General features: G+C 41.3%; 2 protein-coding genes across 2 annotated transcripts in view; both read left to right on the forward strand.

Moving 5' to 3' along the window:
• LOC100558436 (B-cadherin) overlaps window positions 1–1,835 on the forward strand; it is a 47,819-nt gene extending 45,984 nt beyond the window's left edge. Inside the window, exon 16 of the mRNA XM_062961675.1 lies at window positions 102–1,835. Coding sequence (XP_062817745.1) covers window positions 102–320 — 219 coding nt within the window. The 3' untranslated portion in view covers window positions 321–1,835. The remainder of the gene's footprint in view (window positions 1–101) is intronic.
• Window positions 1,836–2,661: 826 nt separating this feature from the next.
• Window positions 2,662–16,462, forward strand: part of tango6 (transport and golgi organization 6 homolog) — a 54,588-nt gene continuing 40,787 nt past the window's right edge. Inside the window, exons 1-7 of the mRNA XM_062961506.1 lie at window positions 2,662–2,848; window positions 5,612–6,246; window positions 9,185–9,301; window positions 10,062–10,212; window positions 12,633–12,769; window positions 14,340–14,502; window positions 15,192–15,274. Coding sequence (XP_062817576.1) covers window positions 2,734–2,848; window positions 5,612–6,246; window positions 9,185–9,301; window positions 10,062–10,212; window positions 12,633–12,769; window positions 14,340–14,502; window positions 15,192–15,274 — 1,401 coding nt within the window. The 5' untranslated portion in view covers window positions 2,662–2,733. The remainder of the gene's footprint in view (window positions 2,849–5,611; window positions 6,247–9,184; window positions 9,302–10,061; window positions 10,213–12,632; window positions 12,770–14,339; window positions 14,503–15,191; window positions 15,275–16,462) is intronic.

Raw genomic sequence — 16,462 nt, forward strand, 5'->3', positions numbered from 1 at the left:
CCCGAAGGTGGTCTTCTTCCACTTGAAGGCCTATCAAGATCTGTGATGGAGTATCACCTGTCCATCTCTCTTAACCAGACCTCCTTCCTTCCTTCTTGCAGAACCTGAAGGCGGCTGACACGGACCCCACGGCTCCCCCCTACGACTCCCTGCTGGTCTTTGACTACGAGGGCAATGGGTCGGAGGCCGCCTCTCTCAGCTCCCTCAACTCCTCCGGCGGAGACCAGGACCAGGACTACGACTACCTCAACGACTGGGGCAACCGCTTCCGGAAGCTGGCCGACATGTACGGCGGAGGCGAGGAGGAGGAAGACAACTAGGACCAACCCTTTCCCAGCAGCTGCCCAGCTCTGGCCATAAATGGACAGCAAGCAATACACCAAATATGCCTTTTCCCAAACACTGGATTCTAATTAGTGAATGACTATAAATCCATTATTCTATACTTAATACTCCATTATCATATATTTAATTTTTGTTAAATAAAGGCTGCTTAAATGCATGCAATTAAAAATAAAAAAGACAGACAGTAGAGTAAAGCAAATTAAACATTGTTAAAATTATCCCCTAATTCTCCTTCCCCAACCCTATATATATATATGTACACACACATATATATACACAAACACACACATATATATATGTTGAAAAATCCAACTGACTGTTTGTTGAAGCCTTTCACTTAAAATGCATCATTGCAAACTGGACAATCTTTGCATTTCACAAAGACGTCAACACATCGGTTTTGCAGAATGCCGCTCTCCAAGGAAACTGGATTTAAATAGCAATTTCTCAAAAATATACTGATTTTTTCCCATCCTTTCTCCCCTTTACTTGACCTGGACTTCGACTGGTTAGTATAATACCCGGCTGCATTTTGCAATATTAGAAATACAGAGAAACAAAACACTAATATCAACGAAGAGAGTGCAGGAAGTCATGCGTTTAGAAGGAGAGGAGCCAAACAGGATTACAATTTTAATTTTAGGATAACAATCATGATGATAATTTTAAAAAATGCATGAGTTTATGTGCAAAGAATGTATTTCAAGATGTTATACTTTGCTTTCCAAATTCCAAAGCCTCGCTATTCAATGAAATGTGGCCCGAATTTGCTCTAAAATCAGCCCTTTGGGCATCTCTTGCAAACGACAACAACAACAACAACAACAACAACAATAACATTATTTTTGTATTCCATCTCGGGCAGCTAACATGGGGCCAAGCCCAAACAATCACAATAAAACAAAATAAAATAAAACAATGCACTTTACTTGCAGCACTGCGATTTCTAGAGCAATGGCCAAAGACCGTGATTTCTGTGATTTCTTGCTTTTTCTCCACTTTATTGGAATTTTGTAAAAAAATTCTGAATCACCAGTGCCTTAAAATTTTGACAATCGCCTTTTAAGCCATCAGATATGTGCAGATTGAATTTAACGTGATTCTTCATATTAATTTTCCTATTATTGTACAAACTCTTAACTATGCCTAAACTCAAACCGGAAAAAATGACTTTTTTTTGGACTACACTTCCCCAAATCCCCAACTAACTGCTGGATTGTGGGAGTTATTGTTCTAAGAGCCTTTCCTATCTTCAGTCCTGGTATATTTTTGTCATTAGTGATCATATTGCAAAAAAATATCAACTGTGTCCACCTGCGTATGTTTTGTAGTTGTTTGATATTCTTTATGGAATGTATATTGAATGGTGTTAAAATTATTAGTATGTCCATTACGGCTTTTTTTATTAGATATGCATTTTAAAAATGTATTTGAACCATTCTTCACTGCTTCAAACTGTAAGATATAAATAAAATCGGTTTCTTAAGAAATTGCTCTCTCTGTTTAAGTCTTTGGCTATATTGCCTTTTTTTTTTGCCATCCATGAGTTTGACCTTTTGAGCCTTCCACCTCCCCCTCCCCACACAATTCCTCTACAACTGTATTTATTTTATTTATTTATCTTGTCATTTGGCATCAGGCTAAAAACAGCCAGGTTTTAGCCTGCCACTTTTGGACTCTCGCTTGCTGAGGTGTTCCTGTGAGTATCTGTAGATCTTAGGAAGCTGTTTCTTGATTTAAGATGTTGGCATGCTGGCTGATACCCAAACAGAGGATGTGATCCATGCTGGGCATGCGTACTTAGCAAATTATCTACAACTGTGATAATGTATATAAATGTATAAATTTAATAAAAAAATATATAGCATATTTGGATACTAGAATCCTATAAATGCAGCCTGGAATCACATTGGCCTTTTTTGCTGCAGCATCACACTCAAGGCTCATGCTCAGCTAAGGTTTTTCTACTACACCTTACAAACAAAATTTGCAAAAATATTATTATTATTAATAGTAATAATAATGGTATATCCCACTTTTAGTTACATTATTATTTTTATTATTATTAATGTTAATATTATATTGTCATATATCCCACTTTTAAATTACTTTCCCCCTCTGCCATTCCAAATCCCAGCCATTATAGCAATGCAAATACAATGTTCAAGTTTAGTTGGGTATTGACCTTCCCACAATGGCGGCGGCTGACTTCCGCTAGCGCCTCTTCCTGACCGTCTCAAGAGGGCCGCTTTCCAAGCCTAATTGCGCATGCTCCGACCTTCCCAATATGGCGGAACACCGCGCCCGTATGCAATCCCTTCGGCTTGTTTTACCTGGGCAGACTTTTCAATATGGCGGCGGTGTTTGCCTCGCAGCGACCTTCCCAAGATGGCGGCGTCACCTGAAGAAGAAGCAGGCATGGCGGACAGCGAGGCGGTGATGAAACGGGCCGTTGAAGGCCTGGAGCTTCTCCTGAGGAGAACCGACGCTACTGCTGCTCATGGTGAGAGAAGGAGGATGAGGGCCAGGCCCTATATACCTGTGGAATGATGTCCAGGGTGGGAGAAAGAATCCTCGTATGTTTGAAGCATGGTTGAGTATCATTGAGTAGTCGTGAGGCTGCACAGCCTGGCTGTTGTTACCTGGAGACACCATCTGTACTTATTGTATTTCATTCAATATACGTTTATAGTTTATACCTGTTCGTTAACCATTTACCAGTGCATATCGTTGTACTTCTGGGTATATATTAGTTTGGTGTGTAACCAGGAATCCATTTACTTACTGTCCATCCAGTCCAACCCCTTTCTGCCAAGAAGCAGGAAATTTGCCTTTAAAGTCCCCCAGACAAATGGCCACCCATTCTCATCTTAAAAGCCTCCAAAGAAGGAGCCTCCACCACACTTGTGGGCAGAGAGTTCCACTGCTGAACAGCTCTCTCTCACAGTCAGGAAATTCTTCTTCTTGTTCAGGTGGATATTTCCTTTCCTGTAGTTTGACTCAAAGTGATTTAGGGTAGGCAAAGGTAAAGGTTTTCCCCTGACATTAAGTCTAGTCGTGTCCGACTCTGGGGGTTGGTGTTTACCTCAATTTCTAAGCCAAAGAGCCGGCGTTGTCCGTAGACACCTCCAAGGTTATGTGGCCACTGGCATGACGACATGGAGCGCTGTTACCTACACCTATTGATCTACTCACATTTGCATGTTTTTGATCTACTAAGTTGGCAGAAGCTGGGGCTAACAGTAGGAGCTCACCCAACTCCCCGGATTCGAACCTCCAACCTTTCTGTCAGCAAGTTCAACAGCTCAGCGGTTTAACCCATTGAGCCACTGGGGGCTCCAAAGTGATTTAACAACAAAGATTCAATAATAATAATAATAATAATAATAATAATAATAATACAAAATCCAGCATATATATCTCTCTTGCTGTGTCATACTCTATCTTTGTGTCAGTAATAATAATAATAATAATAATAATAATAATAATAAACCAGTACAGGTGGCCCCGGTGATAATCAGTACATTGGGTGCAGTGCTGAAAAATCTCAGCCAGCATTTGGAAACAATAAACATTGACACAATTACGATCTGTCAACTACAAAAGGCCACTTTACTGAGATCTGTGTGCATCATCCGAAAATACATCACACAGTCCTAAACACTTGTTCGACTTGTGATTTGTGATACGAAATCCAGCATATACATCTCGTTTGCCGTGTCATACTATGTCTTTGTGTCAAATAATAATAATAACAATGAGGATGTTATTTGCTTTGAATGCAATTTCCTGCTTCTTGGCAGGGGGTTGGACTGGATGGCCCATGAGGTCTCTTCCAACTCTACTATTCTATGATTCTATGATAATAATAATAAAAATCAGTGCCTGACAACTATACAAAAGAAAACATTACAAGTCTAAAATCAATACGTATAACCATAAATAATCTAATTAAACTACAGTGTTCCTTCACCACTTTGCAGTTCACTTTTCGCGGATTCGCTGTTTCACAGTTTTTCAATGAACTCTAAAAGACTATTATAAATCATAAAAAATTACAATTTACAGCCTAAGGAAGGGAGGAAGGAGCAGCCAAAGGGAGAGAAAAGGAGCCCAAGCGGCAACGGGAGAAGAAGGAGGCAATTTATCAACACATAATTGATTGATAAAGACTTAAAATAGTGTATAACTACTAAAATAATGTATAAATATTGAAATAAATATAGTGTCCCTACTTTGCAGATTTTCACTTATTGCGGATGGTCCTGGAACCTAACCCCAGCGATAAGTGAGGGAACACTGTATACAAATCATCAGACATAGTATAAAATATTAAAACATTAAAATATTTAACATTAAGGCATGTTACATAGTAATGGAGTACCAAATGCTCCAGTGATGGCTTTGTTCTTTCTTTCGTGGACAAGTGTGAAGATCTATTTATTAATTACATATATTATATAACTGCTGCCACCAAATGTAAAGTCTTTATCTACGCTGCCACCAATTGAGAAGATCTTTATAATGCTGCCACCAGATGTAAAGGGGATTATCTTTTTAAAATATATATATATTTATTGATATTATCTTATATTTCATGTTGTGAGTATATTGCAAATTTAATACAAACCGTGTAAAGGGGATTATCAATGCTTGCCACCATTATGAGAAGATGCAGCCACTAGCTACTCAGAGAGGAACCTTTTAAATTTTGTTTTTCTTCCTTCTTCTTGTTTACTCTTGATGGTAATATATGTGACAGAGGCTGAGATGTTTGAATAACAAGTTTATTGTGGCACAGAGCTTAGTGGTTACAATAATGTTTCTACTTAGAGGCACTTTGATTAATAGTTGCAAAGCTAGAATGAGGTGTTTCAAACTCCTTAAAATGTCACTTCTTTCTCTATTGCTTTTAAACCGCAGTCACCCTGTGAATTACAATCACAGATTATCTGTTCCTTATCAGGAGATAGACTACCTTAAAATAAGTCACCAAACTTATTTTAAACTGACTCAAAAATAAGCAATTGAGTCTCCCTGATCGCTTCAACTGAGGATCAGTCTTCCCTGTACCTCATCAGGGCACAGACTAACTGCTTCTTTTTTAAACCTGCACTTCTCCACCAAACCGGCAGTTGGTTCCGCCCACTTCTCCATGGCAACCAACTCCTAAGTGCAGAGATGCAATAACTGAAATAATGACCCTTTTAAAACACAATTAAACATAGCATCTGTAAACCAAAAAATTCACACTTCATTACAACAGGTCAAGGCATTTTCCAGGAAACAAAGGGGGCTGCTCTGCTTGAATCTCTCCGCTCGAGTGTGGCTTCTTTGGAGGAGAAATTGGCTCAGGACCCTCGATGGGACGGACTGCGAAGGCTGACCATAGAGGTCTCCCAGAAGACCCCGTTGCTCCCTCAATTCTCCGATGTGCCCTGGACTTTTACCCGACACGTCCTGCTCTTGCTGCTGAGCCTCAAGCAAAGCATGGTTCTCCTCGCAGCGGCCCCCAGCCCACCGCAGACCCCTGTGTCCGCACCTCCTCTCAGCCCTGACACCCTCAGCGTCGCTCAGGAGAAGACCGTGCGGGCGGCTTTGCAGTTTGCGGTCACTTTGGGCCTCTGTCCGTTCCTCCTGCCGGGTATTGGGCTTCCCCTTGATCGCAGGACAGAGTTTGGGGCCGTGATCCGGGAGGTCGTCTCACCTGGCTGTCTGGTCAACGCCATGAGCAAGCTCTATGCCACCTGCACCGGCCTCTTGGAAGTTGCTCAGCACCCTTTACTGGGCAGCGTGGTTCTCACGCGGCACCTGGGGGATCTCCTGGCCGGGTTGTGCCAGCTGGGATTCTGCCCAGGAAGGAGGAAGCGGGAAGGAGCCAAGCCGGAGAAGGAGATGGGGGTGAGTTCTCATCCGAGGTCCACATTAAGTAGCTTCGAGAAGAGAAGGGAACATGGGAGCCTTGTTTAAAGATTTGAAAGAAGGTAACATTGAAGGGTGGGCGGGAGGCTTGTTTTTGGATGCTCTGGAGCAGGGCTGTCAAACGTATTTCCATCGAGGGTCATATCTGCATTATGGTTGCCTTCAAATTGGATCCATGGATGGAGACTCCCACAAGCAGCATTTATTTATGAAATACTTTTGACACAAAATAAATAAATTGGATTTTATATGGCTGTGTAGAAGGGGGCTCAGTCAAGAACTCGGTCAAAGAATAAATGAAACTCTTAAGGTATCACTGTACAATTTGTTGTCGAAGGCTTTCATGGCTGGAATCACAAGGTTGTTGTGTGTTTTCCGGGCTGTATGGCCATTTTTCAGAAGTATTCTCTCATGATGTTTCACTTGCACAGGTTTTTAAACTATTTGTGTTATTTTTGATGTGATTGTTATTTTATTATGTTCTACAGGGATCTGTATTTTATTTGGATGTGTTTTATTTACAAATGATTGTAATCACCTGGGCTTGGCCCTATGTAAGCTGCCCCGAGTCCCTTCGGGGAGATGGAGGCGGGGTATAAAAATAAAGTTGTTGTTATTATTATTATTATTATTATTATTATTATTATTTGCCCACATCTATGGCAGGCATCCTCAGAGGTTGTGAGGAATACCTGTCATAGATGTGGGCGAAACATCAGGACATAATACTTCTGGAACATGGCCATAGAGACCGGAAAACACACAGCAACACTGTACAATTGTTTTACACAGAGGTTGGCACACTTTAGTTCTTACTCAGTTTGGGCCCCCAGATGTTATTGAGTGACAGCTCCCATTATTTTGGATTATCCACCATGCAGACTGGGGATAATGGGAATTGCAACCTAACTGCCCTTGTGGCTCTAAGGTTGGGGAAAGGTTAAATGGCATTTTAAAGTCAGGCATCATATCCACAAGCCTTGTCTCTAACTCCAAATCCCACTCTGCAGAACAGACTTCAGCCTTCCAGGTGTATCCCAACTCCCATCAGCTCCAGTCATGATGCTTAGTGATGAAGAACACAAGAGTTGTAGTCCAGGATTTGGAGGAATGCCACATAAAATGATATGGAGGGATTAATTCGGCCCACAGGCCTTGAGTTTGACATGTGTGCGCTGGAGACTAGGATGGAGCCATGGATTCAAATTTTAGGAAAAGGGATTCCATCTAAACCTTAGGAAGAACTTCCAGACAATCAGAGCTATTTTACAAAGACATCCCCTGTTGCCTAAGAGCCTGGTGTAGTTTCCTTCTCTGGAGGTTTTTAAGTAGAGGCTGGGTGGCCATTTGTAAGGATAGCTTGGGTTGTATATTATTATTATTACTACTACTACTGCTACTACACTTCTACTCCACCCTTCTCACCCACAAAGGGGACTCAGGGTGGCTTACAAATATACCGTATATACTCGAGTATAAGCTGATCCGAATATAAGCCGAGGCACCTAATTTTACCACACAAAAACTGGGAAAACATTGGCTCCAGTATAAGCCGAGGGTGGTAAATTTCAGAAATAAAAATATATACCAATAAAATTACATTAATTGAGGCATCAGTAGGTTAAATGTTTTTGAATATTTACATAAAGCTCAAATTTAAGATAAGACTCCAACTCTGATCAAATCATGATTCTCATCTTCTTCAATGTAAATGTGCTTATGTATCCTTTTAATAATAGTAGAGTAAAACAATACATGTAATAATAATAATAATAATAATAATAATAATAATAAATAGAGTAAAATAACACATGTAATAATAAATAGAGTAAAATAATAAATGCAATAAGAAGAAGAAGAAGAAGAAGAAGATCAGAGTGAAATAATAAATGTATTAATAATAATAAAAATAGAGTAAAATAAATGTAATACAGTAGAGTCTCACTTATCCAACATAAACGGGCCGGCAGAACGTTGAATAAGCGAATATGTTGGATAATAAGGAGAGATTAAGGAAAAGCCTATTAAACATCAAATTAGGTTAGGATTTTACAAATTAAGCACCAAAACATCATGTTATACAACAAATTTGACTGAAAGAGTAGTTCAATATGCAGTAATGTTATGTTGTAATTACTGTATTTACAAATTTAGCACCAAAATATCACAATATATTGAAACCATTGACTACAAAAACACGTTGGATAATCCAGAACGTTGGATAAGCGAGTGTTGGATAAGTGAGACTCTACTGTAGTAGCAACAATAATAGAGAAAAATAATAAATGTAATAATACCAATAATAATAGAGGAAAATAATAAATGTACTATATATTCTCGAGTATAAGCTGTCCCAAATATAAGCCAACCAGGACCCTCACCCGAGTATGAGCCGAGGGGGGCTTTTTCAGTCTTAAAAAAGGGCTGAAAAACTAGGCTTATACCCGAGTATATACAGTAAACACATATATAAAACAATTCAAATTACAATTAAATTCAATTTAAATTAATTACATTAAAACATTCATACAAAATACATATAAATATACATTCAAGGCACATTCCGAGTCCAATCTGGGTCTGTCATTATATCTTAGATCATTATAGTTGTGATTAATGCTTCTTTTGTTGATGGCAAAAGTGGGTTGAACTACATGACCCTTGGATTCTCTTCCAGCTCTGTGATTCTATGGGAGAAGTATGAGAGGGCTAGATCGTTTTAAAAAGTGGTCGGCTACTTCCCTTGCTCATATCGGATGCCTCCCAAACTGAGTTTCATTCAAAATAAATAGTAGGGAGATTATTCACATGTTTCCGAAGCCAAAGTGTCTTAGGAGATGCTAGCAAATCGCGGCCTGCTCCCTAGAGGGAGCCAAAAACATATAATATCTCATTTCTTTTCATTGAAATGTTTCAGGGCCTGACTGAAGAGGAGCAACGCAGCTGTAGGGAAGCCCTGGGAGGGCTCTTGGACAGAGTCTACCAGCCATTGGTGGTCCGAGAGCTGCTCATCCTTCAAGGTGGATCCAGACAGGTATCTATCGCAGGCCTTGTGTCTACCATCAGGAACCAAAGTTCTACACATTCCCATGGAAATCTGAAAATGTCACAATTTAATTGTGTCCATGGTTGATAGTGGCATAAAATTTCACCAGGGTTTGAAATGACAACAATAAGTAGAGTCTCACTTATCCGACATAAACGGGCCGGCGGAATGTTGGATAAGCAAAAATGTTGGATAATAAGGAAGAATTAAGGAAAAGCCTATTAAATGTCAAATTACATTACGATTTTACAAATTAAGCACCAAAACATGTTTTACAAAAATCAACAGAAAAAGCAGTAGCGTTATGTAGTAATTACTGTATTTACAAATTTAGCACCAAAAAATCGCAATGTTTTGGAAACTGACTACAAAACATTGACTACTAAAAGGCAAACTGCGTTGGATAATAAAGAACATAGGATAAGCGAAGGTTGGATAAGCAAGACTCTATTGTAGTGCAAAAAGTGTGTGAGAGAAGGTGACGTTCTTACAGTTTTGCCTCAACTACCCTGTGATTGGTTTGTTTTAGCATGCATACATGGGCAAACTGAAGTCCTCCCTCCAGATGTTTTGGACTTCAGTTCCCACAATTCCTAACAGCCTTCAGGTCCATGCCTGCTTTGACCCATTCTAAGTTTGTAAAATTCATTTTATATTCTGTAGTCACAACATTGTCATTCAGACTGTGCCTTGCTGGTGGGTTTCGTCCATTGTGATGTCTTTTCTCCTCCTTTCTGTGTTCCTTCAGGGCTGCCATTCTCCAGGACGTGAAAGCGGGCATGCCCTGGCCCCTGCCCCATCCTGGCTCCGGCGTCTTTGTGGGCAGCTCCTCTCCGAGAGGCTCCTGAGGCCTGGAGGCGTCCAAGCCGTGGTCCGCGGCATCTTGGAAGGAGCCGGAGGTGAGCCAGGCCCAAACTATATTCTTATAGGTCGCTGTGCATTTTCCAGGCTGTATGGCCATGTTCCAGAAGCAGTCTCTCCTGACGTTTTGCCCACATCTATGGCAGGCATCCTCTCAGTCTCTGAAGACGCCTGCCATAGATGTGGGTGAAATGTCTGGAGAGATTGCTTCTGGAACATGGCCATACAGCCTGGAAAATTCACAGAAACTTAGTGGTTCCAGCCATGAAAGCTTTCAACAACATTTTGGTATACAGTAATAATAATAATAATAATAATAATAATAATAATAATAATAATAATAATAATAATAATAATAATAATAATAATAATAATAAAAATTCTCAAAAGCAAGCTCAATGGAGGCAACACCATCAAGGCCATAAACACCTGGGCCATACCTGTCATAAGATATACTGCTGGCATCATAAACTGGACACAGATGGAACTGGACAATTTGGACAGAAAAACAAGAAAACTCATGACCATCCATCACTCACTGCACCCTCGCAGTGATGTTGACCGGCTATATCTGCCTAGAAGATCAGGGGGCAGAGGACTCCTACAAGTAAAACAAGCAGTCAAAGAAGAAGAACATGCCCTGGCAGAATATGTCAAGCAAAGTGAAGAACCTGCTTTGATTGAAGTCAAAAATCAGAAACTCCTCAAAGCACAGCAGACAAAAAACCAGTACAAGAAAACCACACTACAAACTAGAGCTGACAACTGGCACAACAAAACATTGCATGGAAAGTTCCTTGACAAAATTGAAGGAAAAGCTGATAAGGAGAAGACCTGGCTCTGGCTCAGGAATGGGACCCTGAACAAGGAGACAGAAGGCCTGATCCTTGCAGCCCAGGAGCAAGACATCAGGACAAAGGCAATTAAGGCCAAGATCGAAACATCAGCTGATGACCCAAAATGCAGACTGTGCAAGGAAACCGATGAAACCATGGATCATATCCTCAGCTGCTGTAAGAAAATCGCACAGACAGACTACAAACAGAGGCACAACTATGTGGCCCAAATGATTCATTGGAACTTATGCCTCAAGTACCACCTCCCAGCAGCAAAGAACTGGTGGGATCACAAACATGCAAAAGTATTGGAAAATGAGCACGCAAAGATACTGTGGGACTTCCGAATCCAGACTGACAAAGTTCTGGAACACAATACACCAGACATCACAGTTGTGGAAAAGAACAAGGTTTGGATCATGGATGTTGCCATCCCAGGTGACAGTCGCATTGACGAAAAACAACAGGAAAAACTCAGCCGCTATCAGGACCTCAAGATTGAACTGCAAAGACTCTGGCAGAAACCAGTGCAGGTGGTCCCGGTGGTGATGGGCACACTGGGTGCCGTGCCGAAAGATCTCAGCCGGCATTTGGAAACAAAAGACATTGACAAAATCACGATCTGCCAACTGCAAAAGGCCACCCTGCTGGGATCTGCACGCATCATCCGAAAATACATCACACAGTCCTAGACACTTGGGAAGTGTTCAACTTGTGATTTTGTGAAACGAAACCCAGCATATCTATCTTGTTTGCTGTGTCATACAACGTCGTTGTGTCAATAATAATAATAATAATAATCTTTATTTATATACCGCCCTATCTCCCGGATGGGACTCAGGGCCGTTTACAGTCATAAAAGCAAAAACAAACATTACATAACAACATAATACACATTATTAAACAAAGTAAAATAATACAATTATAACAATAAATCACACTTACATGCAGTAGAGTCTCACTTATCCAAGACTCGCTTATCCAAGGTTCTGGATTATCCAATGCATTTTTGTAGTCAATGTTTTCAATATATTGTGATATTTTGGTGCTAAATTCGTAAATACAGTAATTACAACATAACATTACTGCGTATTGAACTACCTTTTCTGTCAAATTTGTTGTATAACATGATGTTTTGGTGCTTAATTTGTAAAATCATAACTTAATTTGATGTTTAATAGGCTTTTCCTTAATCCCTCCTTATTATCCAAGATATTGGCTTATCCAAGGTTCTGCTGGCCCATTTAGCTTGGATAACTGAGACTCTACTGTATTTACTTTGTTGAAGAGACATCTGAGAAGGGCCATAAGAGCCATGTCTAAATATTTGAAACGATGTCATTCTTTTCTGCTGCCCTGGAGACTCAATGGAGCAATGGATTCAAATTTCAGGAAAGGAGATTCCACTTGAACTTCAACAGTGGAACTCTTTGCCTTAGAGTCTCCTTCTTTGGAGGTCTTTAAACATGATGTATGGCCATCTGTCAGGTGTGCTTTGATTGTTCTTTTCCTGCCTGGCAGAAGGGAATTGGATTGGATAGACGATGGGGTCTCTTCCAACTGTAGGATTCTGTTGTGGCCAGCATGCTGGAGACTAACACCTTGTCTGTCCTTTTCCCAAGCTGGAGCCATGGGAGGCAGCAGTGCGGAGGCAGCAGCGGCAGATTGGCAGAAGTGTGACGCAGTGGCCAGAATCCTCTCTTCCTGTCCCCAGCAGTCTCTGTCCCTGGAGGACTATTGCCAGCAGGTTTGCCCCCAGGTATAATGCCCTTTGGGGCCTCCGGTGGCGCAGTGCATTAAAGCTCTGAGCTGCTGAACTTGTGGACCAAAAGGTCACAGGTTCAAATCCAGGGAACGGAATGAGCACCCTCTATTAGCCCCAGCTTCTGCCAACCTAGCAGTTCGAAAACATGCAAATGTGAGTAGATCAATAGGTACCGCTCTGGCGGGAAGGTAACGGTGCTCCATGCAGTCATGCCGGCCACATGACCTTGGAGGTGTCTACGGACAACGCCGGCTCTTCGGCTTAGAAACGGAGATGAGACCAACCGCCAGAGTTGGACACGACCGGACTTAATGTCAGGGGAAACCTTTACCTTTACCTATAATGCTCTTTGCCCCCTTTGGCAGTAGTGAGGCTTGGTTCTTGAGCAGAGATTGGGGCTGGGGGGTATTGTTAGGATTTTCTGGGTGTTAGGGAGCATCCAAAATATACAAAAACACAGGATACTTATAGTTGAGCATCAGCTCACAGCAAGCAGTGTGTGAAGTGTCATGTGGCTGTAAAGAATTTAGCGCTTAGAGGGCAAACATGCAGCGTTGTGTGGGGTTGAATTCCAACAGGTATGAGGTGGAATTGATTAGTCAATCCCTTTCTCACTACATAATTATAAAACTATATTCCACTTAAATTGCAATTCAGTCCTCAGCTAGTTGGAGTCAAAGGTAGCGCCATTGGTGTTCTGGTTTTTGAGTCTCACTTATCCAACATAAACAGGCTGGCAGAACGTTGGATAAGCGAAAATGTTGGATAATAAGGAAAGATTAAGAAAAAAGCCTATTCAACATAAAATTAGGTTATGATTTTACAAATTAAGCACCAAAACATCATGTTTTACAAGAAATTGACAGAAAAAGCAGTTCAATACACAGTAATGTTATGTAGTAATTACTATACTGTAGAGTCTCACTTATCCAACACTCGCTTATCCAACGTTCTGGATTATCCAACGCATTTTTGTAGTCAATGTTTTCAATATATCGTGATATTTTGGTGCTAAATTTGTAAATACAGTAATTACTACGTAGCATTACTGCGTATTGAGCTACTTTTTCTGTCAAATTTGTTGTATAACATGATGTTTTGGTGCTTAATTTGTAAAATCATAACCTAATTTAATGTTTAATAGGCTTTTCCTTAATCTCTCCTTATTATCCAACATATTCGCTTATCCAACGTTCTGCCGGCCCGTTTACGTTGGATAAGCGAGACTCTACTGTATTTACCAATTTAGCACCAAAACATTGCAACATTTACTACGAAAACATTGACTACTAAAAGGCATACTGCCTTGGATAATAAAGAACATTGGACAAGTGAAACTTGGATAAGTGAGACTACTGTATATCTATATTCATATTCTAATGGGATTGATAGTGCAATGCAGTCTTTTTCCTTTTATATACTTTTAAAAGCACAACATATTTTTGCAGCCATTTTTGTTCCAATTTTTGACTGTGAATCCCTTTGGGGGAAGAGTGGGGTATAAATCAAATAAATAAAAGCAGCAACTGAGGCCAATACTAATGCCGTCCTGTTTCTCTTCCAGGTCCTGCAACTGTTCCTCTTTCGGGATCAGCTGGTGGCCCGCCAGTTCCAGCGTGTTGCCACTACGGCTGTCCTGAGCATGGCCAGGGAGCACCCGGAGCAGGCACAGAGGCATCTGCTGCGGCCCTTGCTGGAGCCCCTCCAGCGCTGCTTGGAGGCCGAAGGTAATGAATTGTTGTTGTTATTATTATTACTATTACGACTACTGTTGTTGTTGTTGTCTTGACCACCCCCCGTTTCATCCATTTGTGGTGATGTTTGTTTTATCATTTCCTTTTTATTTGGTTATTATTGTGATTTTATACTGTATTACTGTGTTTTTAATCTGTTTTATTTGATTTGATTGGTTTTCCTGATAGTGTTTATTTATGTTTTAACTTTGTTCATGTTTTGTTTTGTGAATGGCCGCATGTTAGCTGCCCCGAGATGGTGGCGGGATATAAATAAAGTATTATTAAAGTATCATTATTACTAGAGTCCTGGTGGCTCAGTGTGTTAAAGCGCTGAGCTGCTGAACTTGCAGACCGAAAGGTCCCAGGTTCAAATCCTGGGAGCGGAGTGAGCTCCCGCTTTTAGCTCCAGCTCCTGCCAACCTAGCAGTTCAAAAACATGCTAATGTGAGTAGATCAATAGGTACCGCTCCGGCGGGAAGGAAACGGCACTCCATGCAGTCATGCCAGTGGCCACATGACTTTGGAGGTGTCTATGGACAATGCCGGCTCTTCGGCTTAGAAATGGAGATGAGCACCAACCCCCAGAGTCAGACATGACTGGACTTAACATCAGGGGAAAACCTTTACATGTTGTTGTTGTTGTTGTTGTTGTTGTTATTATTATCTCTGGTTTTGTTCAGAAATGCCCCTGGAAGACTTGCCACCAAGGACAGTTTTGGTGAAGGAGGAAGAGCTTGGCTCCTGTGTGGAAAATGTATTTAAGGTACTGCATTTAATTCCCCCTAACATCATTTGACATCCGTGCACTGCTAAAAGGGACTTCTGGGTGTTCAGGCCCCTGGAGAATCTGTCAGCAGAAAAAAAAAATAGCTTTTCATTTGCTTTGAAGGTGGTGGGAGTTCCTTCTGTGATGCTTCACTATCACAATTTCCCTGTACAGAGTCATTGTTTGTGTATGGATCTAGTGTTGTCCTTCATGCTGTGTTCCATTGGAAATAATTCCTCCATTGCATGGTAAACCTTGTGATTTGGAAGCAGACAATTACGGTATTATCCATTTTTCAAAATCACGGCCAAGGAATATAATTACCGAGCCTCAATTGAGACACCTCAGTTGCTGCGTATGGGCCAGTCAGCAGTTTGGATGGGCTTGAGTGGTTTGCCGAGCGAGCGAAAATGGGTGAAACGGAGCATGGCCACCCTGCCTTATAGCTTGGTCTTGGCCTGGAGGATTGGTGGGACTGGTGGGTCCAATCAGGGAAAAGGAAACTCAAGCCCAGGTTGATGGGGCCAAGGTGAGACTGACCGCTGTTTGAGCTCCAAAAACTAAGAATGGAGAGGTGTTGGGAAGTTGCCTGACTTCAACAGAGCAAAGAAAAGGCTGTGTTTGTAGATTGCTGCCTGTTAAGCGTAAAGGGCAAGAAGGCGGTTAGTTCTACAAGTGCCATAACTGCAGGAGTGGGGCAGAGGAGCCTCCTTGGGTCGGATTGCCTTGGTGGGAGTCCAAAGCTCTGGGGCCAGTGCCCGTTTAGTATGAGGGTTGAATGAAAAGTAATGCCTCCACCTTCGTAACTCCTCAACAGATGGCAATCCTGGTATGCGTCAGGTACTGGCTTGTTCAGTAGACTCTCCTCTACAGTTCCATTTGGCGGGAAGCCTTAGCATTGAACGGTTGTGTTGTTAAAGTGCGAAGTATGGAACCCTGCGCAGACGGTCGGTCAATGCAACTTAAGCAATGTGCAGTCATTGGAGATTCATTGGAGATTCCCAAAGGAGATTCCTCAAAGAATGCAAGCTATTTATGGTGATTGTGTTGTTGTGAGTACTGTGCATCATTGGGAGAGTAAGTTTAAAGATGTTGAGGTGGGAACATCTGACTTGCGTGACAAACAAAGAGTTGGACGTCCTGTGACAGCAACCACCGAGTTTCACAAGCAAAACGTTGACAGAT

The sequence above is a fragment of the Anolis carolinensis genome, unplaced genomic scaffold, assembly GCF_035594765.1.
Source record: "Anolis carolinensis isolate JA03-04 unplaced genomic scaffold, rAnoCar3.1.pri scaffold_9, whole genome shotgun sequence".
In the NCBI taxonomy this organism is placed as follows: Eukaryota; Metazoa; Chordata; class Lepidosauria; order Squamata; family Dactyloidae; genus Anolis; species Anolis carolinensis.